The sequence below is a fragment of the Rhinopithecus bieti genome, unplaced genomic scaffold, assembly GCF_001698545.2.
Source record: "Rhinopithecus bieti isolate Rb0 unplaced genomic scaffold, ASM169854v2 scaffold_79532, whole genome shotgun sequence".
NCBI classification, from domain to species: Eukaryota; Metazoa; Chordata; class Mammalia; order Primates; family Cercopithecidae; genus Rhinopithecus; species Rhinopithecus bieti.
The window spans coordinates 82,686-106,880 of record NW_016830370.1 but is presented as its reverse complement, the minus strand read 5'-3'; the positions used below and the strand labels follow the sequence as shown (position 1 = coordinate 106,880).

General features: G+C 57.3%; 2 protein-coding genes across 6 annotated transcripts in view; both read left to right on the top strand.

The window, feature by feature from the left end:
- Positions 1 to 4,934, top strand: part of MAEA (macrophage erythroblast attacher, E3 ubiquitin ligase) — a 55,066-nt gene extending 50,132 nt beyond the window's left edge. The window contains exons 8-9 of the mRNA XM_017865429.1: positions 3,103 to 3,298; positions 3,867 to 4,934. Coding sequence (XP_017720918.1) covers positions 3,103 to 3,298; positions 3,867 to 3,962 — 292 coding nt within the window. The 3' untranslated portion in view covers positions 3,963 to 4,934. The remainder of the gene's footprint in view (positions 1 to 3,102; positions 3,299 to 3,866) is intronic.
- A 7,592-nt stretch (positions 4,935 to 12,526) lies between these two features.
- Positions 12,527 to 24,195, top strand: part of UVSSA (UV stimulated scaffold protein A) — a 43,422-nt gene continuing 31,753 nt past the window's right edge. The window contains exons 1-7 of one of the 5 annotated variants that reach the window (XM_017865425.1): positions 12,527 to 12,696; positions 13,569 to 13,668; positions 14,868 to 15,198; positions 16,866 to 16,986; positions 18,191 to 18,574; positions 19,890 to 20,002; positions 20,284 to 20,412. In XM_017865425.1, coding sequence (XP_017720914.1) covers positions 13,571 to 13,668; positions 14,868 to 15,198; positions 16,866 to 16,986; positions 18,191 to 18,574; positions 19,890 to 20,002; positions 20,284 to 20,412 — 1,176 coding nt within the window. In that variant the 5' untranslated portion in view covers positions 12,527 to 12,696; positions 13,569 to 13,570. The other 4 variants (XM_017865427.1, XM_017865422.1, XM_017865426.1 and 1 more) reach the window with 4 other exon arrangements.

Here is a 24,195-nt window from a genome sequence, read left to right as displayed (position 1 = left end):
TGCTCACACATGCGGTCTCTCCAAGTCTAAACCTGAGGTTATTTAGGGACAGACGTTAGTGAGGTTTAATTTTCTGTTCTGTGATGCTTTAACCTAACATGGACTAGCTATTTTCCGTTTCATACATGATTTCTCTAAAGAGTTTTTACACCTAATGCTCTGAGGTGCTCTGTGCACTGAGCTGTCCTTCCAACTCTGTGAGTCCATTTTTGTCACAGTGTACAGCAGAGTTAAGTCAGCACCGGCCCTGCAGCTTGTTGAAATCACAGAGTTAAGTCAGCACTGGCCCTACAGTGTGCTGAAACCACAGAGTTAGCACTGGCCCCACGGTGTGTTGAAATCGCAGAGTTAAGTCAGCACTGGCCCTGCAGTGTGTTGAAATCAGAGTTAAGTCAGCACTCATCCCGTGGTGTGTTGAAATCAGAGTTAAGTCAGCACTTGTCCCACATCATGTTGAAATCAGAGAGTTAAGTCAGCACTGGCCTCACAGCATGTTGCAATCAGAGAGTTAAGTCAGCACTGGCCCTATGGCGTGTGGAAATCAGAGTTAAGTCAGCACTCATCCCACTGTGTTTCAGTCAACACTTGAGGGAGGTATGCTTTGTGCTGACCCTTAGTGCAGAGTGTGTGGGTCATTGGGGGATGGCTGTGGGCCGATGGCACCGCCCCACCATGGCCCACGTTTTTAAGCTGTTCCAGGAGCTTCCCTGGGAGCATCCCCAGCACCCTCTGCCCTCTATCTTCCAGGACCTCCTGGACCCTGCACGGTGGCGGATGCTGATCCAGCAGTTCCGGTACGACAACTACCGACTACACCAGCTGGGAAACAACTCTGTGTTCACCCTCACCCTGCAGGCTGGCCTCTCAGCCATCAAGACGCCGTATCCTGCCTCCTGTGCGCGGTGCGGCTTGGCCTGGGGTTCGCGTCTTTGGTCACATTTTAAACACACTGACCCTGCACATTTTAACACACTGACCCTGCACCTTGCCACCCTTGTCCTCCCACCACAGACAGACCCGGGCTTCTGCGTGCTGCACCTGCACAGTGTCTAGATGGTCGGGGTGGGGCCATGTTGAGGGGCCTTGGATGCGTCGCACAGCCTTCACTCTGGGAAGTGGCACCCTTCCTCTCTCTCTCATCATCTCAGATGCCGCCATGGGCACCGAGCATTGATCTAAAAGCCTGACTCTGATGTGTTCTGGCGGCTGGGAGATTACCATTCAGAATAGTTTCCCCATGTAATTACCAAGAACCTTGCCTGTGACTGACTTGGCCCCCGCCTGTGACTGATTCTGTCCCACCTGTGGCTGACTGTCCCGCCTGTGACTGACTCTGTCTGCCTGTGACTCTGCCTCTGCCTGTGACTGACTCTGCCCCTGCCTGTGACTGACTCCATCCTGCCTGTGACTCTGTCCCACCGGCGACTCACTCAGTTCATGCCTGTGACTCACTGCTCCTGCCTGCGGCTGACTCTGTCCCCACCTGTGACTGACTCTGTCCTGCCTGTGACTCATTCCTTCCTGTGACTGTGTCCCACCTGCAACTGACTTCTTCCCGCCTGTGATTCACTCTGCTCCCTCCTGCGACTGACTCTGTCCCCACCTGTGACTGTGGCCCTGCCTGTGACTGACTCTGTCCTGCCTTTGACTGATTCCTTCCTGTAACTGACTCTGTCCCACCTGCAACTGACTTCTTCCTGCCTGTGACAGACTCTGCCCCTGCCTGCGACTGAGTCTGTCCCTGCCTGCAACTGACTCCATCCTGCCTGTGACTGTCCTCGCCTGTGACTGACTGTCCTACCTGTGACTGACTATGCCTCAGCCTGTGATTGACTCTCCCAGCCTGTGACTGACTCCATCCTGCCTGTGACTGACTCTGCCCACGCCTGCAGCTGAGTCTGTCCCCACCTGTGACTGACTCTGCTCCTGCCTGTGACTGACTCTGCCCATGCCTACAACTGAGTCTGTCCCCGCCTGTGACTGACTCCGCCCCTGCCTATGACTGACGCTGCCCCGCCTGAGACTGACTGTCCTTGCCTGTGACTGTCTCACCTGTGACTGACTCTGTCCCTGCCTGTGACTGATTCTCCCAGCCAGTGACTGACTCTTCCCCGCCTGTGACTATCCTGCCTGTGACTCTGCCCCTGCCTGTGCCTGACTGTCCCTGCCTGTGACTGACTCTCCCAGCCAGCGACTGACACTTTCCTGCCTGTGACTCTGCCCCTACCTGTGACTGACTCTGTCCCTGTTTGTGACTGACTCTCCCAGCCAGCGACTGACTCTGCCCCTGTCTGTGACTGACTCTGTCCTGCCTGTGACTGACTGTGTCCTGCCTGTGACTGACTCTGTCCCTGCCTGTGACTGACTCTGTCCTGCCTGTGACTGAATCGGCCCCTGCCTGTGACTGTCAGCCTGTGACTAATTCTGTCCCTGCCTGTGGCTGACTCTGCCCTGACTGTTCTCTTGCACCTGACTCTGCTCTCACCTGTGACTGACTTTATCCCCACCTGTGGCTGACTCTGCCACCACTTGTGACTGACTGTCCTCCTACAACTGACTCTGCCCTCTCCTGTGACTGACTCTGTCCCTGCCTGTGAATGTCTCTCGTGTGACCTGACTCAGGCCCAGAAGGCAGTGAGTGTTTCGGGATTGCGCTGATTCCTGGCTGTGCTGGGATATGAATGAGACTCAGGCCCCCTCCCTTGTCCCCTTTGTGGAACTCTGAGGGGGAGGGCTGGTGTGCTTGCCCATTGCCTGTTCCTAGGTGCCAGCAGAACATCCCTGCTGGGTGGCTCTTGTCCTGCCTGGAGAGGTTGCATAGCAGGGGAGAGGGTGGTGGGCGACGGAGCCGCTGTGTGCATGTAGTCCTGGCACAGGAGGCCGGGGCGGGAAGGTGCGGGCTTCTTGTCTCCCCCAGGCCTTGGTGGGGCTGTGTAGCTGTCAAGTGCAGCCCTTCCTTTGCCTTGAAGGATAGCCCGTGCGGTCTGCACGGTGCACACATAGCCAGAACGGCATGCAGCCCGGGGTAGAGTGGCCACAGGGGGCTCGGCTCACCCTGGCTGCCCCGGGTGGCCCCCAACCCTTCCTTGACCCGATGCACAGACAGTGCTACAAAGAGGACGGCAGCTCCAAGAGCCCCGACTGCCCCGTGTGCAGCCGCTCCCTGAACAAGCTGGCACAGCCCCTGCCCATGGCCCACTGTGCCAACTCCCGTCTGGTCTGCAAGATCTCCGGCGACGTGATGAACGAGAACAACCCGCCCATGATGCTGCCCAACGGCTATGTCTACGGCTACAATGTGAGGGGGCAGGGCAGGGGGGCCAGGCCGGCACGTGTCGCCATCGGAACAGGGTTGTGTGGGGCGGGCAGGGCAGGGGGGCCAGGCCGGCACGTGTCGCCATCGGAACAGGGTTGTGTGGGGCGGGCAGGGCAGGGGGCCAGGCCGGCACGTGTTGCCATCGGAACAGGGTTGTGTGGGGCGGGCAGGGCAGGGGGCCAGGCCGGCACGTGTTGCCATCGGAATAGGGTTGTGTGGGGCGGGCAGGGCAGGGGGGCGAGGCTGGCACGTGTTGCCATCGGAACGGGGTTGTGTGGGGCGGGCAGGGCAGGGGGGCCAGGCCGGCACACGTTGCCATCGGAACAGGGCTGTCCTCTTGCCCACCCTGCCTTAGCTTCATTCGAAATGGATCAGGGGCGGGAAGGACAGGCAGGGTGGCCCCGGGATTTCTTTGGCAGGTGTGCCTTCGGGAAGCAACTTTGCCTGAGAGGATGCGTGATTCCCTGGTGGTTCGTTGTGGGGATTTTCCATGGAAATCTGTTTACGTCGTATTCGCTTGCCTTAACGCATTCCCGGTTTTATTTTTCAGTCTCTGCTTTCTATCCGTCAAGATGATAAAGTCGTTTGCCCGAGAACCAAAGAAGTCTTCCACTTCTCACAAGCCGAGAAGGTATACATCATGTAGGCCCCACGTCGCCAAGCGCACGCCTCGGGGACGGGCTGCAGCGGGCGGGGAGGCCGCGCCTTCCTCCTGCCTCATGCTCCAGCCTGCCGCGGCGTTTCTGTTTCTTGCGACCAAAGATGAGTGAGCAACGAGAAATACTCTTATGAAGAGAGAAAATAAGGTTTCCTAAGTTTGTACTTGAAAACAGCATTTTGATTGGTAGGATTTTGTAATAACACGTCAGCCATTTGATGCTTCTGAAAAGTACTTTCAACTTTCGAAGGAAACTTTTCTTTAAAGACTGGCCTAAACACTGAGGGGAACTTTAGAGCGTTTGAGCGGTAGGAGCCCATGATTTCCCTGTTTTCAGTTTCCTTCCTTCTGTGAACGATGAGACTTGGAGAACGGGCTGGTCCTTCACCGCCTCCTGTTGGCCCTGGCCCGGCCGGGGAAGGTGGCAGTGGCACTGGACTGACCTGCAGTGACCCGCGATGCCGCGCCACAAGGGACACTCACGGCTTCATTCGAGCGCTGCTGCCAAAACGCCTGGCGCCACCACCGTCAGGGGCTGGCTTCGAGGACGCCCGCCTGCCTCGCGGGCCGTGTCCGCGGGACCGTGTTCCTACGTGCGTAGTTTCGATACCACATCGCGGGGCTGTGTTCCTACGTGCGTAGTTTCGATATCACACCCTCCGTGTGCCGCCTTACTTCCTGCTTTGAGAATGTATAACGTGGAAATCCACGGGACCAAGTTTCTGCAGAGGCCTTGCCGGATGGTTCCATAACTGTAGAGTCTAAATACTATCCATTACAGAAATTAATCGTTCAGTTGAGAGAAGTACTGATGACTTTTCAAAACAAACGAACCATCGTAGTTGACAGAGAACCATATTGTAGAGGTTTGTAGTTAGTGCTTATTTTTGCATGTTGATGTTGACTAGCTAATAAACTGTAAATGTAAACCATGCGAATAAAATGGTTTTCTATTTCTCATTTTTGTGTGAGCCGAGGCTGCCGTGCGTTTCTAACACTGAGGGTTGTGTCCTGCTCCTCCCTAGGGCCCAGGCAGCACGGCGGGCATGTGCATAGCTTCTGGCACCATGGCCACAGGGAGTTGAGAAGCCGGCTGGAGGCCACTCTTGCCCAGAGCGCACCAGGAGCATAGTCCTCCTCTCAGGCGCTGCCCTCAGGCATGATGGCCCCAGTGTCTTGCGGCCCCAGCTTGCAGCTGGGTGTGACTCAGACACTGGTTCCTGGAACCCGCAGGCCGTTGTCTGTGGTGGGTGGGGCTCAGGCTGCAGCCACCAGCAAGCCTGAGCCTGCGGCTTGGGCTGAGTCTAGGCTTGGGCTGAGGAGGCTGCAGGCTATAGCCACTGGCCCTTCCCCAACCGCCCACACCTGTTCTCTCCAGCAGCCCATCCCAGCTCTTGTGGCCAGCGGGTGCCCCTTAGCCCGCCTCTTACCCCATGGTGGCTGCCCTGGCTCCTCCACNATAGCTTCTGGCACCATGGCCACAGGGAGTTGAGAAGCCGGCTGGAGGCCACTCTTGCCCAGAGCGCACCAGGAGCATAGTCCTCCTCTCAGGCGCTGCCCTCAGGCATGATGGCCCCAGTGTCTTGCGGCCCCAGCTTGCAGCTGGGTGTGACTCAGACACTGGTTCCTGGAACCCGCAGGCCGTTGTCTGTGGTGGGTGGGGGCTCAGGCTGCAGCCACCAGCAAGCCTGAGCCTGCGGCTTGGGCTGAGTCTAGGCTTGGGCTGAGGAGGCTGCAGGCTATAGCCACTGGCCCTTCCCCCAACCGCCCACACCTGTTCTCTCCAGCAGCCCATCCCAGCTCTTGTGGCCAGCGGGTGCCCCTTAGCCCGCCTCTTACCCCATGGTGGCTGCCCTGGCTCCTCCACAGCACCCGGCTGGAACCCACCACATTCCCACGTGCCCCACTTTGGAGTGCCCATGACCGGGTCAGCCCTTGGCCGAAGCAGACCCTGTGGCCCCACTGCCGCACACACCGCTCCCGGGCTCCTGAGCCGCCCAGGCTCCACCGTCCTCACGTGCAGGGGCTTTTCTTGCTTTGTGTCCTGTTCTTTCCTTTTTAACTTGAGTAGAACATACTGGAGCACACACATTCTAAGTTCACATAACGAATTTCTGTGCAACACGCATGTAACCACCAAACAGACTGTTCCCAGCCCCTGGCCTTGCCCAGTCAATATCCTGGTCAGTCATCATCAGAGTGGCTCACTCTGGCCACATGGCGTGGGTCCGTGGCTCAGTGTTACTCAGCAGCCCTGGCACGGCAAAGTCTTGCCTGGTTAAGGCCTGTGCTCTCCAGGCGGAAGCAGCACAGCGGCCCAGCCCCTCTCGCACTGGTGGACATCGGGCAGTGTCCAGGTAAAGCTGCCATGAGCACTCTGGGAGGTGACCCTTGCTGGACACATCATCCTTTTGTGGGAAGATGCTGAGGAGTGGCATTGCTGTGTCCACTCGGCAGACACGGTTTGCTAAAGCGGCTGCACCCGCTTCCGCCCACCTGCTCCACATCCGCACCAGCGAGAGGCACTGGGAGTCTTGAATGTGAGATGTTTTGTTGGTTGTGTTATCTCGCTGTACTCTTTCTCAGCTGAGGCACAAATACATGCACCAAAATGCACATATAAGTAAAAGCTACTCAGTGAGTCTCAATAAATGTACCTCCACGTGACCACCACGGAAGCCCAGGTGTGGAACGGCCCCAGAAAGGGACCCCTTGTGCCTTCTGAGTTATCCACAACCCCGGGGCACAATCATTGCTCTGATTTTTGTCACCCTAAGAGGGGGTTTGCCTCCATAGGCATCAGATGGTAGAGTGTGGACACTGGTGGGTCTGGCTTGTTTCACTCTGCAGACGCTTGTGAAGTTCATGCCTGTTGCACATGTCAGCAGTTGTGTCCTTTGTGTTGCTGAGTAGGAGTGATAGTAATCCATGTGTGCACAGACCACAATGTACACCAGGCTGGAGTGCAGTGGTGCAATCTTGGCTCACTGCAATCTCCACCTCTCGGGTTCAAGCAATTCTCCTGCCTCAGCCTCCTGAGTAGCTGGGATTACAAGTGCACACCACCACGCCCAGCCCAGCTAATTTTTGTATTTTTAGTAGAGACGGGGTTTCACCATGTTGGCCAGGATGGTCTCAATCTCCTGATCTCATGATCCGCCCGCCTCGGCCTCCCAAAGTGCTGGGATTACAGGCGTGAGCCACCACACCCGGCCCGTGTCCATTCTCTTGAAGGGCATTTGGGTTCCCTATTTGGGGCTATGATGAGTAAACCTCTTACAAACATTTGTGTGCCAGTCTTCTTGCAGACATTATTTTCATTTCTTTGGGAAGTAATTACCTGGAAGTAGAATGAACTGAGTCATGGTGTATTTATATGTTTAACTGTACCACAAATGCCAAAGATTTATCCGAAGTTGGTGGTAGCGTTTTACACTCCAGCAGCAGTGTGAGGATTCCAGTGGCCCCACGTTGTTGTCAACACTTGGTGTTGTCAGGTTAGCCATTCAGGTGGGTGTGCACTGCGGCCTCAGTGTGATTTTCCTTTCCTTTACTCTGATGTCTGATTTTGACCTCCTGATGTGCTGATTGTAATTTATATATTTGTCTGTTGCTCATTTTAGGTTGCATTATCTTACTGATTTGTAGGAATTCCTCACATACGAATCCTTTGTGGGATATGTGTATTTATGCTTTATTGACTGTCATTTGATCAGCAGATTTTTAAAATTTTAGTGCAGTTCAATTTATTCTTTCCTTTGTGGCTAATGCTTTTCTATGTTCTAAAAAAAAAAAAACTGCCTGTGCCAGGGTTGCGATAATATTCTCTTATATATTCCAGAAGATTCTGTTTCAGCTTTTCTGTTTAAGTCTGTAACACATCTCTAACTCATGTGTGTTGTGTGAGGAAGAGCTTGAGGATGATTCCCCAACCCATCCCATATGTTTATTGTTCTAACACCATTTGTTAAAAAGACATTTCTCATCCCATTGAATAATGCTGGCTCCTTTAAAAAAAAAAAAAAAATTCCTGGCTGTGTAAGTTGGGGTTTATTTCTGGACACCGTCTTCTGTTAAATTGGCCTTTAGGTCTATCCTTGTACTAACACCACCACAGTATCTTTTTTTATTTTTTAGACGGAGTCTCACTCTGTCGCCCAGACTAGAGTGCAGAGGTGCGATCTCCACTCACTGCAAGCTCCGCCTCCCGGGTTCACGCCCTTCTCCTGCCTCAGCCTCCCGAGTAGCTGGGACTACAGGCGCCCGCCACCGCACCCGGCTAATTTTTTTATTTTTAGTAGAGACGGGGTTTCATCGTGTTAGCCAGGATGGTCTGGATCTCCTGACCTCGTGATCTGCCCGTCTCAGCCTCCCAAAGTGCTGGGATTACAGGCGTGAGCCACTACGCCCAGCCCACATTATCTTAATTATTGCAATTTTAAGGCAAGTCTTGAAACCAGGGAGTATGAGTCCTCCAGTTCTGCTTTTTCAAAATGGTCTCAGTGGTTCTAGGTCCTTTGCATTTCCACGTACATTTTAGAATCAACTAATCAATGTCTGCTGAACACTGTAAAAAGTGTGCTGGGATTTTCACTGGAACTGCAGTGAACCTACGGTCCCCAAAGGGACGGTATTAGTTTGCTTGGCTGCCATAACAGAAGACCACGGACTAGGGGGTTTAAACAATGGACATTTATTTCTTCACGGTTCTAGAGATGCTGGCAGGGTTGGCTCCCGGTGAGGCCTCTCCTCCTGGCTTGCAGACGGCCCCCTTCTCACTGTGTCCTCTAGTGGTGGACTTCCTCCTGTGCACACACATCTCAGGAGTCTCTTCATGTTACGAGGACATCAGTCCTATCAGATGAGGGCTCTATCCCTAGAATCCCATGTAATGTTCACCTCTTTAAAGGCCTCATCTCCAAATAAAGTCACACTGGAGGTTAGGGCTTCAACATAGAAATTTGGTAGGCAGGGGCCACAATTCAGTCCATAACAAGGACTTAAAAATCGTAACAATATTGAGTCCTCAACCCATGAATATGGCACATCTTCCTGTAGATTTAGATCCTTCTCTCATCTACGGTATTGCCACCTCCAGGAGGCAGATCATGAGGTTAGGAGTTCGAGACCAGCCTGACCAACATGATGAAACCCCATCTCTACTAAAAATACACAAATTAGCCGGGCGTGGCGGCACGTGCCTGTAGTCCCAGCTACTCAGGAGGCTGAGGCAGGAGAATCGCTTGAACCCAGGGGGCAGAGGTTGCGGTGAGCCAAGATCTTACCATTGCACTCCAGCCTGGGTGACGAGTGAAACTCTGTCTCAAAAAAAAAAAAAAAAAGTATTTATAGAACTTTTCATTCCTTTTATAGTTTGCCTCTGGTATCATTTTCCTTTCATCTGAAGAGCATCCTGTAACAGTTCCTGGACTGCAAATCTGCTGGTCATAATTCATGGAGCTTTTGTCTGAAAATGCTTTTGTATCACTTCAGTTTTAAAAGGCTATATTGCTGCAGATACAGTTCTAGATTGACAGTATTTTTTCTTTTACCATCTTAAAGATGTTCATTTTCTTCTGGCTTGCTTTTGTTGTTGTTGTTGTTGTTGGGGGTGGAAGGGACAAGAAATCCTTGGCTTCTTTGTGCCTGTATGTCATATGCCTTTTTTACTCTGACTGCTTCTAAGATTTATCAATAGTTTTCTGCAATTTAAGATGTGCCTTGGGTGGTTTTGTTTATACTGTTTGGGTTTTATCATCTCAAAGTTTCTGTCGGTTCTTTTAAAATATCTTTTAGAAGTATCTTCTAATTCTTGGCTGGGTGCGGTGACTCACGCCTATAATCCCAACACTTCAGGAGGCCAAGGCGGGCAGATCACTTGAGGCCAGGAGTTCGAGACCAGCCTGGCCAATATGGTGAAATCCTGTCTCTACTAAAAAAACAAAAATTAGCTGGGCATGGTGGTGGCGCCTGTAATCCCAGCTATTTGGGAGGCTGAGACACAAGAATCACTTGAACCTGGGAGGCAGAGGTTACAGTGAGCCGAGATCACGTCACTGTATTCCAGCCTGGGCGACAGAGCAAGACTCCATCTCAAACGAAAACAAAAAAATAAAATATCGTCTAATTCTCATCATGATTTATCTTGGCTTTCTAATCTTATCCAGCATTCAACAAATATTGAGCACTACTTTGTGTCTGGCTTCATGAAACAAAACAAAGATCTCTATTTTTATGGACTGTGTTTTAGGGGTGAAGAGAAAAAAGCGAATCAGCTAGTAAGATAGTAAGTCTGTGTGACACAAAGCCAGAAGTGCCCTGGGAACAATCGGAGCAGGTTAAGAAAACGGACGGAGGGTGCTGAGCCAGGGAGGCGGGAAGGTGCAGAAGTGTTTGCTCAGGAGTGAAACATGAGCAGTGGCTGGACAGAGGTGGGGAAGGAGCTCTGGATACTGGCAGAAGCTTCCCAGCAGGAGGATCCGCTCCCCGGAGGCCCAGTGTGGTAGCAAGAGCAGGTTGGAGAAGTCGACCGGTGGGATGTAGGGGGCGGCAAACGCAGGCCACAACAGGTTTTGCTTTGCCCTGGGATGGGAGCGGTGGGAGGATTCCGTGTGGAGCAATCCTGTGATCCTACCTTAGACTTTCAAAGGTCCCTCTGGTTGCTGCATGATGGTTTAGGGGTACCAGTGCACAAGTGAAAGACGAGGTGACAGCAGTGACCCACTGCAGGGGTGGCCAGGAATTGGCAGCGGCAATGAGGCAGTGGGACCTGCTCAGATCTGGATGTGTTCTGAGGGAAGGGCTGTCAGGATTTGCAAACCAAATGGGCATGGAGTGAACAAGTGAGAAGCCCAAGTGAGTCAGGTAATTGGTCCAAGCGAACAGAAGGATGCAGGGCAGGCCAGGTGCGGTGGCTCTCGCCTGTAATCCCAGCACTTTGGAAGGCCAAGGCGGGCGGGTCACCGGAAGTCAGGAGTTCAAGACCAGCCTGACCAACATGGTGAAACCCCGTCTCTACTAAAAATTCAAAAATGAGCTGGGTGTGGTGGCGGGCACCTGTAATCCCGGCTACTCGGGAGGCTGAGGCAGGAGAATTGCTTGAACCCTTGAACCCAGGAGGCGGAGGTTGTAGTGAGCCGAGATCGCGCCACTGCACTCCAGCCTGGGTGACAAAGCGAGACTCCGTCTCAAAAACAAAACAAAAAAAAGGCTGCAGGGCAGTCCATGGGCAGCTTGGCTGTGCTGTAGAGCCTGAGGGCTGAGAGGACACCCCGGGGCAGTGTAAAAGAGACTGGACTTAGCAATTGGTGAGAGAAGTTGGATAAAGAGAGGGTTTTGTTAGTATGGGAGAAACGGCACCCTTTTATGCTAATGAGAACTAATAAACAACAACAAAAAAACCTGCTGTAGAACACAGAGGGAAACTGCTGGATGGGTGCCTTGGAGGAAGCCACAGGCCAGCGATTGGGTGCACAGGGCAAGGGGCGCTGAGGGAGGATCTGGCTGCAGCTTGCTCAGTGAAGCAAGAGGCTGGGTGAGGAAGGGGTGAGGCGGAGGAGCGGCTCAGGGCTGCCTGCAGGCTAAGAACTGGGAGCCACTGACGCCCAGGGACAGAGGCTGGTGCTGCAGAGAGGGGCGGCGCAGGGAGTCCCTCTTCTTTTCCTTTTAAAAGAATTGCTTTACTGAGATATAACTCACACATCGTGAAACCCACCCTACAAAAACACCATTAACAGGGTTGTGAGCTACCACCACTCTAATGCAAGGGCACGCCCATCCCCCCGAAAAAGAAATCCCGGCCCGCCGCCCCGCTGTCGGCGGCCCCCGCCATGCACCCAGCCCCGGACGCCCAGTCGGGCGTCTGCTCTGCGTGGCCTGTGCCGGGCGCCCGCGAGTGGAGTGCACACCGCGTTCCTCCTGAGCCACGGTTTCCCGAGCCCGGTCTCTAGGTCGGTCCGTCCGCAGCCGGCCTCACACTCCCCTCCGTTCCAGGCTGCGGACCTCGGCGGCAGGACGAACGGCGCCTCTGCTCCTCATTCTGCCCGGGGCCAGCCCGGGCCCAGGGGTACCTGCTGCGTGCCTGGCGCCGAGCTGGGCCCCGAAGACCCCCGAGCCCGCCCAGGGGTTCCCTTCTTGGGCCCGAGCGGGGAGGGGCCGCGGGGTCCAGGGCGCCAGGATCCAGAAACCCGCGCCCTCCCGCCTGGGCAGTCCTCACCGGCCCTCCGCAAGGGAACGGACCTGGCCGCGAGACTCCGGGCAGGCGTGGCGTTGACGCCCAGACCGGAATTTCCTTTCGGCCTCAGTTTCCCGGCCGGCCCCTCCCCCGGCGCCCGCACACCGAAGCCCCTTTAAGGACTTTCTGCGCCCTCCCGCCTCTTTTCTCGCGCGTCTCCCCTCCCCGGCTGCCCCGCCCTCGCCGGGAGCGCGCCTACGTCACCGCGCAGACCTTGGCCGCGTCTTTGCGCCTGCGCCTCCTGGGCCGGGGTGAGCCATTGGCTGCCGAGCTCAGGGCACGTGATAGGGGCGGGGCCTTTGCCGGAAAGGATGGGGCAACGGCGAGAACGGCCGCGTCAAGGGGTAGGTGCAGTCGTCGCCGTGGTGACCCCAGCTCCTGTTGCGTCCGGCCCAGGGCCAGCCAATGGCTGTAGAGCTCTTGGGCACCTGACAGGAGGGGCGGTCCGCCCGCCGGAAGGGGCGGGGCGAGGCGGGCGCCGAGTCAGAGGTAGGAGGGACTGTGGTTGCGCTGCTGGGCGGGGGTCGAGCCGGTTCAGCACCGGCGGTTCTGCGGGCGCCGGGCAGAGACCTGAGGGCGGTGCGTGTCCCGTGTCCTCGAGAGCGCCGGCGGCGGGGCCGGAGGGCGGGCCCAGGGCCGAGTGACAGGCCGCAGCCCCCGAGCATCGCCGAAGGCTGCGCGCCCGCCCGGTGCAGCCGCTGTGCGAGGGCGACCCCGCGGCCCCAGCCTTGCGCGGCCCCGCCGGGCCGCTGCTTTCCCCGGGTAGGGCGCAGCTCCCCAGCCTCCGCCCCGGCCTCCCCTGGCGCTTCCTTCCGGGTCCTTCGGCCTTTTCCTGGCGGTGCTGCAGGCTCTCGCCTCTTCCCACCCTGCACGCCGCAGTGCTCGACCCTGGGCCTCCGGGCGGGCTGCCTCCGTTAGGGCCACCCCTGGCCTCCGGGCGCGACTTTCATTGATCTCAGAATTTCTTGGCTCCTTTTGGCCTCTGCAGCCTTGCTGGAGGCTGCCCTGCGGAATCAGTGAATAAGGGAAACAGCAACAGTCACGTTAGGCAAAAGCTGATTTGGACAGTGCCACTGGTTCTTTTAACGCACGGCCCTCAGTGCAGCGTCCCACACGCAGGGGATTGTAGAGGTCCTGAGGTGAAGGTTCACTTTTAAAACTGACTGTAATCGCCACTGTAAAGACCTTGCCGGACACGTATTTCCCAGAGAGGCGCCCACAGAGGTAACGGCAGATGGACCCCAGCCTCACGGTCCTCCCGGAACTTTCGGTTTATAGTAGAGCCCCGTAAACACGTTAATAACACCAAGAGCTATAAAATACAGGTGGTGATTTAGCATTTCTGCCTTACCTATTTCTAGATATGGATCAGAAACTTTCAAAGTTGGTAGAAGAGCTCACAACTTCAGGAGAACCCAGACTAAATCCTGAGAAAATGAAGGAACTGAAGAAAATTTGCAAGTATGTCTCAGGGTTTAGTAACTCACAGTAACTGACTGGCCCACAGAGCCCAGGACACACACAGGGCCCTGCCGTCCTGCCCCGGCCTGGGAGAGAACCACCCGAGGGACACACCCAGGACGTTTTCTCAGGGCCCTGCAGTACCCAGCTCTGATGGGTGGTCATGTTCTGGGTTCGGGGCATGGGGCGTTGAGGACCCATCACTGCTCTGTGCTTGGTGCTTCTCCCTTCATTCCCGTTTCCGGAGTGCACATATGTGATTTAGAGAGAAACGTGCGGTCTTTTTCTTTGCCGTTGGACTTTGCGAAGGGAGAGAATAGAGCTTGCTGATGGGCGAGTTGGTCCATCGCCTTTAGGGTATGTCCACCCCTGTTAACTTCTCCCTCCGGGAATCCGCTGCCCAGGATCTCTGCAGGTCACCCTCAGGCACCCAGAGACTCATGGGGGAAGCAGAACTTCCCCTCGGAGGGTGGAGCAAAAGTCGAGGACACTGATTATCCTGTATCCTGTGTTTGTAAAACGGGAACTTACAGATTGTTTATAGAGTGATGGAGTGTTGACATTTTAATAGAAAATTTCAGGTCAGGTTTTGCAGCATGCACCAGGAAATCCAATTTGCAATGGTTTATGTGGGGCCAGGAGCTGGGAAGAGGAGCATTCAGGAGGGGCTGGGAGATGTCCCGAGCTCTAGGCCTTCCCTTCCTTCCTGCATCAGGAGGCACCCAGCTGAACAGCGTGCGTGCTGGGCGGTGTGCGTTTGTGCCGGGCGGTCTGCGTTGTGCCTGGTGGCCTGTGTTTAAAGGGCTGGATGGTTTGTGTTTCAGGCTTTGCTGTAAGGCCTCAGCTCTGTGAACGCAGCTGTAGATGATGCAGCTGGATAGATGGGCCACGTTCCAGTGAAACTTTGTGAATGAGCACCGACATTTGAAGTCTCTATAATTTTCACATTTCACCAAGTAGTTTTCATTTGTTTCAACGTTCTTGGCTTATGGGCCACACAGAAACAGGCAGGGGCTGGGGAACTAGATGGGGCCCTTGGGCGGCAGTATGCAGACCCTGCTGTAGAAAAGGGGAGAATGAAGATGGGAAGGCAGTGGTGGTCCCTGCCACACGTGCATGCAGCATCCCTGTACGGAGAGTCTCCCCCCACCCATCCTCTGCATGCGGGGCAGTTGGGTCAGGCTGGCTCGTATCCCCAGGTCTTCAGAGGAGCAGCTGAGCCGGGCCTACCGCCTGCTGATAGCACAGCTGACCCAGGAACACGCCGAGATCCGCCTCTCAGCCTTCCAGATCGTGGACGAACTCTTCGCCAGGTCTCACCAGTTCCGGATGCTGGTTGTTTCCAACTTCCAGGAGTTCCTGGAGCTCACGCTGGGCACAGACCCCGCACAGCCTCTGCCACCCCCCAGGGAGGCGGCACACAGGCTGAGGCAGGCGGCCACCCGGGCCGTGGAAGGGTGGAATGAGAAGTTTGGGGAGGCCTACAAGAAGCTTGCCTTGGGCTACCACTTCTTAAGACACAACAAAAAGGTAGGTGGGCCTGGCCCAGTTTCTCAGAGACTCTGGTTATCTGACATGAGGAGGGCAGACTGTACCAGGGTGAAGATGCACTTCCCTGTCAGACCTGGCACGGCAGGGGCCTACTTGGGCTTGCCTGAGCACCCCGGCTGCCAGACCATCCGTGGAATGTGGGAAAGTGGACAACAGCTGGGGTCAGGCCCTCCCTGCGAGGGGCGGCGCAGCTCTGAGAAGAAGAGCATAGGGTTTGTGTGTGGATGGAGCTGAGGTTGCATGTGTAATTTTTTATGTGTGTGTAGGAGACAAAGGAAAAGCCAAATCCAACTTCTCACTTGCAGCATTTTCTATGACAGTGGCCCCTGGACTCTGGGACCTGTCCCAGCCTTGCACTTTAAGGCTCCACCCGGATCCAGCTGTGGGTTCTGGCTGGTTCCTGGCATGATGAAACCCACCAGGATCTGCTGCTGTGGCCTGAACCTAGCCTCATTGCCCAGACCCTACCGTGCCCCTTACCCCACCTGCCACGAAGGCTCAGGCCTCCCCAGTGCAATGACCCGGCCCTGCTGGCTTCCCTGTGTGCCCTTGGAGTGCCCTGTCTCCCGGGGTTCATGCTCGGGTTGTCTCAGACCCCTGGGTCCAGTCAGCAGCCCCTGCCTGCCAATGGAACAAGCACACTGCTTGCCTACCTGTGAGGTACTTGCGGTGAGAAGTCTCGTTGCCTCTTTTAAGTTAGCAGATGTGCTGGCTTTCCCAGGCTCCGACAGCAGAGAGGTGTGCGTTGTATTTTGTTGTAATGTGCTGTGAATAGCTAGGTGTGAGGGTGCACACCCGTGGTCCAACTGACTCTGAAAGCCGAGGCTGGTGGGTCACCTGGTCCTGGGAGTTTGAGTCCAGCCTGGGCAACACAGCAAGACCCCTGTCTTAAAAAAAAACCCACTGTGAACTTACAGACGTGTAGGGCTCCCAGCCACACGTGGACGCTGTGTCTTTTGTTAGGTTTGCTTGAACTTTTATCTTGCTCACATTCTGTATAGATGGCTCTAGTTTTTGTTATGGGTGTTCTTGTTTTTGAGACAGGGTCTCGCTCTGTCCCCCAGGCCGGAGTGCAGTGGTGTGATCTCGGCTCACTGCAACCTCCACCTCCCTGGTCCAAGTGATCCTCCTGCCTCAGCCTCCCAAGTAGCTGGGACTAGAGGCGCCGCCACCACGCCCAGCTATTTTTTTTTCTTTTTTTGAGACGGAGTCTCGCTCTGTCGCCCAGGCTGGAGTGCAGTGACGCGATCTCAGCTCACTGCGAGCTCCACCTCCCTTGTTCATGCCATTTTCCTGCCTCAGCCTCCCAAGTAGCTGGGACTACAGGCGCCCACCACCACGCCTGGCTAATTTTTTGTATTTTTAGTAGAGACGGGGTTTCACCTTGTTAGCCAGGATGGTCTCAATCTGCTGACCTCGTGATCCACCTGCCTCGGCCTCCCAAAGTGCTGGGATTACAGGCTTGAGCCACCGCGCCCAGCCTAATTTTTGTATTTTTAGTAGAGATGGGGGTTTCACCATGTTGGTCAGGCTGGTCTCGAACTCGTGACCTCATGATCTGCCCACCTTGGCCTCCCAAAGTGCTGGGATGACAGGCGTGAGCCACCACGCCCGGCCGACCCTAGTATTTATTTTAAATTGCTCAGGTGGATTTTCAAGACACAAATGCTCGGACTCTGGCAGAAAGAAAGAGAGAAGAGGAGAAGCAGAAGCACTTGGATAAAATTTACCAAGAAAGAGCCAGCCAGGCGGAGAGGGAGATGCAAGGCAAGTGCCCAGGACACAGGCAGGGGCCCACACCTCTGGGGGTTGCCCGTGGTCCGGCAGTTCATTCTCCTGGTCCCAGGGCCCCGCCCGCAAGGGACCCAGGTTTTGAGACAGGCTAGGTGGAGATGATTCAGGTCGGGCTGGAAGGCATTCTCAGCCACAGGACCCCGCCCAACACCCTGCAGGGGCCTCCTGGGCCGTCCACGCCTCTCCCGCGCCCTCTGGTGGTCATGTTCACCCACGCCGTTTGCTGCGCAGACCCCTGGACAGAGATACCGGGCACAGGTGTGCCTGGAGGCAGTGGTCTGAGCCCCAGCCTGGCTGAAGGCCCTGCCACTGGTTTATTTTGTGACTACCTTGCCAGCCCCTTCCCCAAAACTTCACTGTTTGCTTCCCGGCAGTCAGCCTTTCTCGTGAGTGTCATCACGATGGTGTGAGGAGGGGGTGCCACGGCCCTCCTGAGATACCTCCTGACATGGGTGGAGGCACAGCCGTGTCTTCAGACGACATGTGCCCCAGATCCTTCCCCTGACAGACTGTGGTTCCAGACGTGGGCCCTGCCACAGGCCACGTCTGGGAAACACAGGCCTCAGGGGAACCCACAAGGCAGGCAGCCAGGCGCCTAGACGATGAGGAGGCCGCCAAGAGGAAAGCTGCTCCGGCCCGGGAGCTGTGGCATGAACAAAGCTGTTTTGTTGCCCCAGGAAGGAGGTGCCGCCATTTCCTGGGAAGTGCAGGCGGGCTGACCTCCCCTGCACACTCGTGCTCGCTTCCCAGAGGTGCAGAGAGGTTGCCTTGCAGGCCCAGCTGCTGAGCTGGGTGCATTAGGAAGCAGTTGAAAAGTGCACTGCATGGCCAGGCGCAGTGACTCACACCTGTCATCCCAGCACTTTGGGAGGCCAGGACGGGTGGATCACTTGAGTCCAGGAGTTCGAAGCCAGCCTGGGCAACATAGGGAGACCCTGTCTCTACAAAAAAATTAGCTGATGGTATCACGTGCCTGTAGTCCCAGCTAATGGGGAGGCTGAGGCGGGAGGACTACCTGAGCCTGGAAGGTTGCGGCTGGGGTAAGCTGTGATTGTACCACTCCATTCCACCTGAAAAGTGACGCCCTGGGGGGAGTGGGCCTCTGGGTGTGGTTTTGGGTGGGCTGGTGCTTTTGCTGCACATGGTGATGCAAACAGGTGTCTTGATCTTTTGGCAGAAATGTCTGGAGAAATTGAATCCTGCCTGACGGAGGTAGAGAGCTGCTTTAGGCTGCTGGTGCCTTTTGACTTTGACCCGAACCCGGAGACAGAATCGCTTGGCGTGGCTTCTGGCACGTTCGATGCCCTTCACTCCTCCTGCGCGGGCCAGGTGGGCCCTTGCTGGTCTGGCACCCCTGAACCCTGGGATGGGGAGCAGCCCTGCTGCAGTAGAGACCTGCCTGCCTCTGCAGGCCACCCCAGAGTGGGCGGCAGGGCACAGCCACCCCAGACAGCCACAGGTGACCCCTCAGATGAGGACGAGGACAGTGACCTCGAGGAATTTGTGCGGAGCCATGGGCTTGGCTCACACAAGTACATGCTGGACGTGGAGCTCTACTCAGGTAACTGCCTTCCCAGGATCTTTGCGGCGCCACCCTGCCCCAGCTCCCAGGTAGGCCCCTCCCTCACTGGCACCCGGTCCCGGAGCTTTGGACTGCAGGGGCCTCCCCTGGGGGGCTAGATCAGGGGTCACTACCAGGTTTTTCCTTTCTGTGTGGCCTCTGCACTGGGATCCCCCAACCCATGCCAGGCCTCTGTGGCCACGGGGATACTTCTAAGAGCTCATGGCAGCCTCCACCTCAGCAAGGCTGTGGACAGAGTAAGGACCTGCAGAATTGGGGTGAGGTGGGGTCTCGAGGCTGGTGTGGTCCTCGAAGGATGAGGGAGCACAGGCCTGACCTCCAAGTGACCAGGAGCCCTGGGCAGGCTGTGTGGGCATCCCGCCAGCTCACAGGCCTGTCACGGTCTCGTGTTGCCATGAGGGGTCAGGTAGCACCGGCCCTTGCTGGGAGGAAAATGTGATCCAGAAATGGCCACACGCAGCCTTGGTGCTGCAGCCTGGGTGGGTGAGGGTTGCTGAGACATAGCCGCCCTCCGCTCCCCCGGCCCCAGCTTCCTCCCAACCCCACTGATGCCCCACTTGGGGCCCTTTGGGTCTGTGCATGGCTTCAAATTGCTTTCTTTGAGGAACCTACTTCTTTGGAAGCAGGCACAGCTGGTGTCCCTTCACCAGGGCCAGGAGGCAGCTGGGCTGGGAGGCTGCCGGGAGAACTGATCCTCAGGGCTCAGCTGCCCGGAGGTGCCTCAGCAGTGAGGCTGCAGGCCTGTGCGGGGTGGGCACCGCTGCTGCCAGCCCAGGGCTGTCCTTGCCTGCACAGAGCTCAGCCCTGTGCCAGACGCTGAGGGTGCCACAGTAGGGGAAGCCATGGCAGAGCAGAGCTGGAGCTGGGGTGTCTGGCAGAGGAGAGGCCAGGGTGGGTGGGGGCCGGTGAGGCTGGACTGGGCAGGCCCCATCCTGTGGGGTAGTCTGTGGAGGGGAAGGTCCTGTGCCCGGCGGGTGGGGGCAGTGAGTAGAAGAGGCCGTGGGTGGTCTTGCCCCTCCAGGTGGGATGGCTGCAGCCAAAGAGATTTGAGACACACACAGGCAGTGGAGCTGTGTGTGAGGGGAGGCTTTGGTGTTAAGCCACAATGTTCTTTTCTAAGATCATAAAACACTTCCTTCTCACAGCATCCGGTTTGGGATTCCTGGGGGCAGGCATAGGCATCTGGCAGGTTCCCCTCAGGCTAGAGCAGCCTTCACTGCGTGGTCCGCCTCTCCGGGGCCTGTGGGAGATGCCGGCCAGCGCCCTCGGGTGACCTCTGTGTGCCTCTCCCCAGAGGGCCTGAAGGTGCAGGAAAATGAGGACAACCTCGCTGTCGTCCACGCCGCCCGCGACACACTCAAGCTCATCCGGAACAAGTTCCTGCCGGCCGTGTGCTCGTGGATCCAGGTGAGCCTCAAACCTGGTACCTGTGGGTGGAGGGCCGTGTGCAGAGCGCCAGGCATGGGGGGTCCCTTTCTTGGGGGCACTGTGGCCCGGGGGCATGGCCTGGTGACTTGAATGGTCCCTGACCCACGAGGGCTCTGTGCCTCACCTGCAGCTTCGTCCTCTGCACCCCAGGTGTACCAGGGATCCCCTGGGCCGGTGGACCTGGCGTGTGCCTCCCGGCGGGATGGCTTCCTGGGGCCTGCCGGCCAGGCTCCTGAGCTATTCACACCCCTGTTTTGCAGCGCTTCACCCGCGTAGGGACCCACGGTGGATGTTTAAAGCGTGCCATTGACCTAAAGGCGGAATTGGAGCTTGCACTGAGAAAATACAAGGAGCTGAACATCGAGCCCAAGGGAGGGCAGAGGCACAGGGTGAGTGGGCAGGCAGCAAGCGGGAAGGTGTCCCAGAGGCCTCAGTGGGGGAGGAGAAGCTGTGGGGGGCTGCACCCTGGGCCTGTGGGCCTGGCAGAACCCAACCACACCCCAAGCCCACTCAACCCCAGCAAGGGCTTCCTGTGAGCCCAGGGTCGTCGCTGTGGCAGAGGGGGTGGTGCAGCTGTTGGGTGCTGCCCGGCTGCCGTGTATGGTAGCAGAGCAGAGGTGCTGAGTGCTGCTCGTGCCTCCAGGAAGCCACCAGTCAGGCTGTCCCCCCACAACTCCTTCTAGGGAGTCATCAGCAGTGCAGCGCGTGTCCTGGCAGGCACTGTGTCCACCAGAGGAGAGACCCCCAGCAAGCCCTCAGATGGCCAAGAGGGTCACCGCGGGCTCCAGTGCACTTAGGCGTGGAGACTTGGGTTACTGTCTGCTGGGCCTTGCGAAGGGCTTGGAAGGGTTGTAGGGGGCACTGCACTTCCCTGAGCAAGGAGCATAGGGTTAGGAGGGGCAGGGCCACCACGAGGGGCTGGAGGCTGGAGGGAGGTATGGGGTGCCTCTGGCGGGGTGAAGCTGGGAGCAGAGACCGTCGCATTGGGCGTGTTGGAGCCGGTCGAGTGGTGGGGGTGCCCGGCACGCTGCTGTGCCAGGGCCTTGAACTGCCTGAGCGCAGAATGGAAATCCGGGCCTCAGTGCCTGGAAGGGCCTGAGAGCTGGGGTCCTCTGCAGATGTCCTCGGCGGCACCCAGCACAGTCAGGCCTTGGGACTGGAGGCACACCACGGCCACCCTGGGCTCGCACAGCAGTGCTGTCTCTCAGGCGCCTCTCCCTCAGGGAACCCAAGCCCTGAACCCCAACGCCCCTGAAATCGGACCCCACACGCAGCCCTGGCCTGGGAGATGCTGGCCTTTTGGCTCTCCCCACTTTAAGGAAAGCTTTGGGGTGGAAGGGCCACTGTGCTCCTGGCTGAGGAAGAGGTCAGGTTCCACAGCGGCAGACTGCGGGGCCATGGAAGTGGGGGGGCGGGGAAGCTCCTCTGGATGAAATGCTGAGCCTGTGGTTTTCCCCGGGTCAGTGGCCTGTGTCCCCAACATGGCGGGGGTGGGCAGACGCCCCGGGGACCAGCAGAGGGCGAGCTTGCTTTTCTCCTTTAAGTCCGAAACTGATTCCCGGAGAATTTATAGTCATGTGGGAGCCCGGTGGCCGCGCCGCTCGTGTGTGGCCGCGTTTGTGGGTGCTGGTCAACACCTCGCTCCACGAGGAAATACTTTTGTGAGTTGTGACAAAAATAGAGTTTTTGCAATGAGAAAGCATGCTGGTCTAGGCTGGGGAGGAAGATGGTGAGTGCCATCAGCATGTCAGGATCAGGGTGAGCTCACTGGTCACGCCCAGCGCACTCAGGCCCGCAGGATGGCAGCTGCAGGATCAGGCCCCTATGGCAGCCGCTGTCACCGTTGCCGAGTGGGCCGCATGGGGGCTGCCAGCTGTGTCCACACCTCTCTGTGGCTCACACTGGGGCCCTTTGAAGGTCACTGCCCAGTCTCCACGGCACGGGCGAGGCTTGCTGGAGCCTCACGCTGAGACCCTGCACCAGGCACTGCCCCTGTGCAGCCGCCACCCTGGACTCACCTGGCGCGGCTCCTGCAGTCTGCAGACCGTTCTGTCTGAAGGTGGCTGGTGGGCCTTTGCCTGGCAGTGGAAACCCCTGGAGCAGCCGGCTTATTGGTGGGGGTCCACAGAGCAGAGGGGGTTGATAGGTGGCATGGTCTAGTCTCATCAGGCCTGGGCCCCTCCAGTTGGCACAGCCTTTTTAGTACCAGCAGCAGTGCTGGGGCTGGGGCAGCCAGGTGGCTCTCCTTGGCCTGAGGTTCTGGCAGTGGAACCTTCTGGAATGTCTGGTGCTCCCCCTGCCTGCATCTCATAGCTCCACAGCATCTGGGACGGCCCCCAGGTGGGGCTGGCTGGTGGAAGTGCGTCTGGGCAGCCTCCGGGGCTACTGGCAGCTTGGCCTACTTGGGTGAGGATGAGGAGCTGCCGCTCCCCAAGTCAGGACTCTTAATTCAGCACAGCCGTGGTACCGGCAAGGCCTGCAGGCTCCCGGCCATGGCTGACTTTCACCCACAGCTCCACCTCAGCCTAGTGGATGCAAACTCCCTCGTGCCAGGGGCCTGCATGCTCTTCCGTGAGTGTTCAGCTCAGCCTGGCCCCTGCCCTGTGTGGGCTTAGGAGAGCTGGCCTCCCGGACCTCTGCCGGCTGCGGGCCCCTGCTGGCTGTACCCTCCTGGCTGCAGCGCCAGCCCCTCCTGCCACAGGGCTGCTCAGGGGTGCTATATTCAGGGCCTGGTCTGTGGTGGCCAGGGCCCGCAAGACGGGTGTGGGCCAGGCCACGCAGGAGGGTGCTGGGCAGGGCATAGCCGCCTGAAGGACCGCAGCTGCTGCTGCTCCCACCCACCAGGTCCTGGGGACCCTGCCAATGCTGTTAGCTGTCTCTGAGCTTCTGAGTGACTGACGTGAGCGTCTCACACCCCACGTGGTGGAGCTACCAGCACCACCCCTCCGTGTCGCATGACCCTAGCCCTCGTCAGGCAGGCAGCCACCCTGACCCAGCGTCTGGGACCTGCTGCCCTTCCACTGTCCTTCCTCACTCCTGCTGGCCGAGGGCCCACTCCTGACCCATCTGTGCGTCCTCTTGAGATCCGAGTGGTGGCACTGGGTGGGGGGTGTCTGCGGCCAGGACTGACGGTGCTTGGAGGGCCCCTCGCCCCCTTCGACCACACAGTCTGGCCAACAGACACGCCGCAGCTGTGCTTCAGAGCTGGTGAGTGTGCAAGGGCAGCAGGGCCTGTGAGGCTGGATTGAGGGTGTCACAGCTCTGGCAGGAAGGGAGGCGCCACGCTGCTCCTTTGTCAGTTGAATGGACACTCTCTAGACCCTTCTCCGCAAACTGGTGTCTTTTAAAGCACCGCTCTGAAGTCCTTGGAGATTTTGCTCGCGGCAGCTGGAGTGCGAGGAGCTGCCTGGAGATGAAGTGATTGGCGGGCTCGGCGGGCTCAGGTGGGCGACGCTTCCCAGAATAGATGCCGCGGCGCCACTGCGGTATCTGCCCAGCTCCCTCCTGGCTCCGCGCGGCCACCGCATCCAAGTGGCGCGTGTGTGGCGGGTGGCTGGCTGACGAACGTGGATGTTAATTAGAGCCGTTTTAATTAGAAATTATGAATGAGGTGCTCCTCGTTAATTTTCGAATAAAATTTACAGAGGGTTTAAATCACTTCCCTCAGTGTCTCCCCATTTAGCACGGGATTGGCGTCGTTAACTCCGTGTGTAGAACAGAGCACGCTAATTCAATCATGCCTGATTTAAATATTTTTAGAACTTCCAACAATTGTGTAGGAGATGGGAACGTGCAACGCTGCTAGCTGCAGGCAGGAGCCTGGAGCCCAGCGCTGGAAGGCCCAGCCCATCCTGTGGCGGCTCCGCCCGATGCTGGTGCTGAGGCTCTCAGGCAGTCACCCGGGAGCAGACACCGTGTCTTTCCGTTTTATCATTTCCACTTGGTTTCTACGTAGTATTGTTTTCCTTTTGACACAGATGTTCTGTCTTCAGAAAATGCTCACGCTGGTTTGAATATGTGTGCTGTGCATTTGGAGTGCCTCTGTGTGGCTTCCGTCCGTGTGCTGTGCGTTTGGAGTGCCTCTGTGGCTTCCGTCCGTGTGCCGTGCGTTTGGAGTGCCTCTGTGTGGCTCCCGTCAGTGTGCTGTGCGTTTGGAGTGCCTCTGTGTGGCT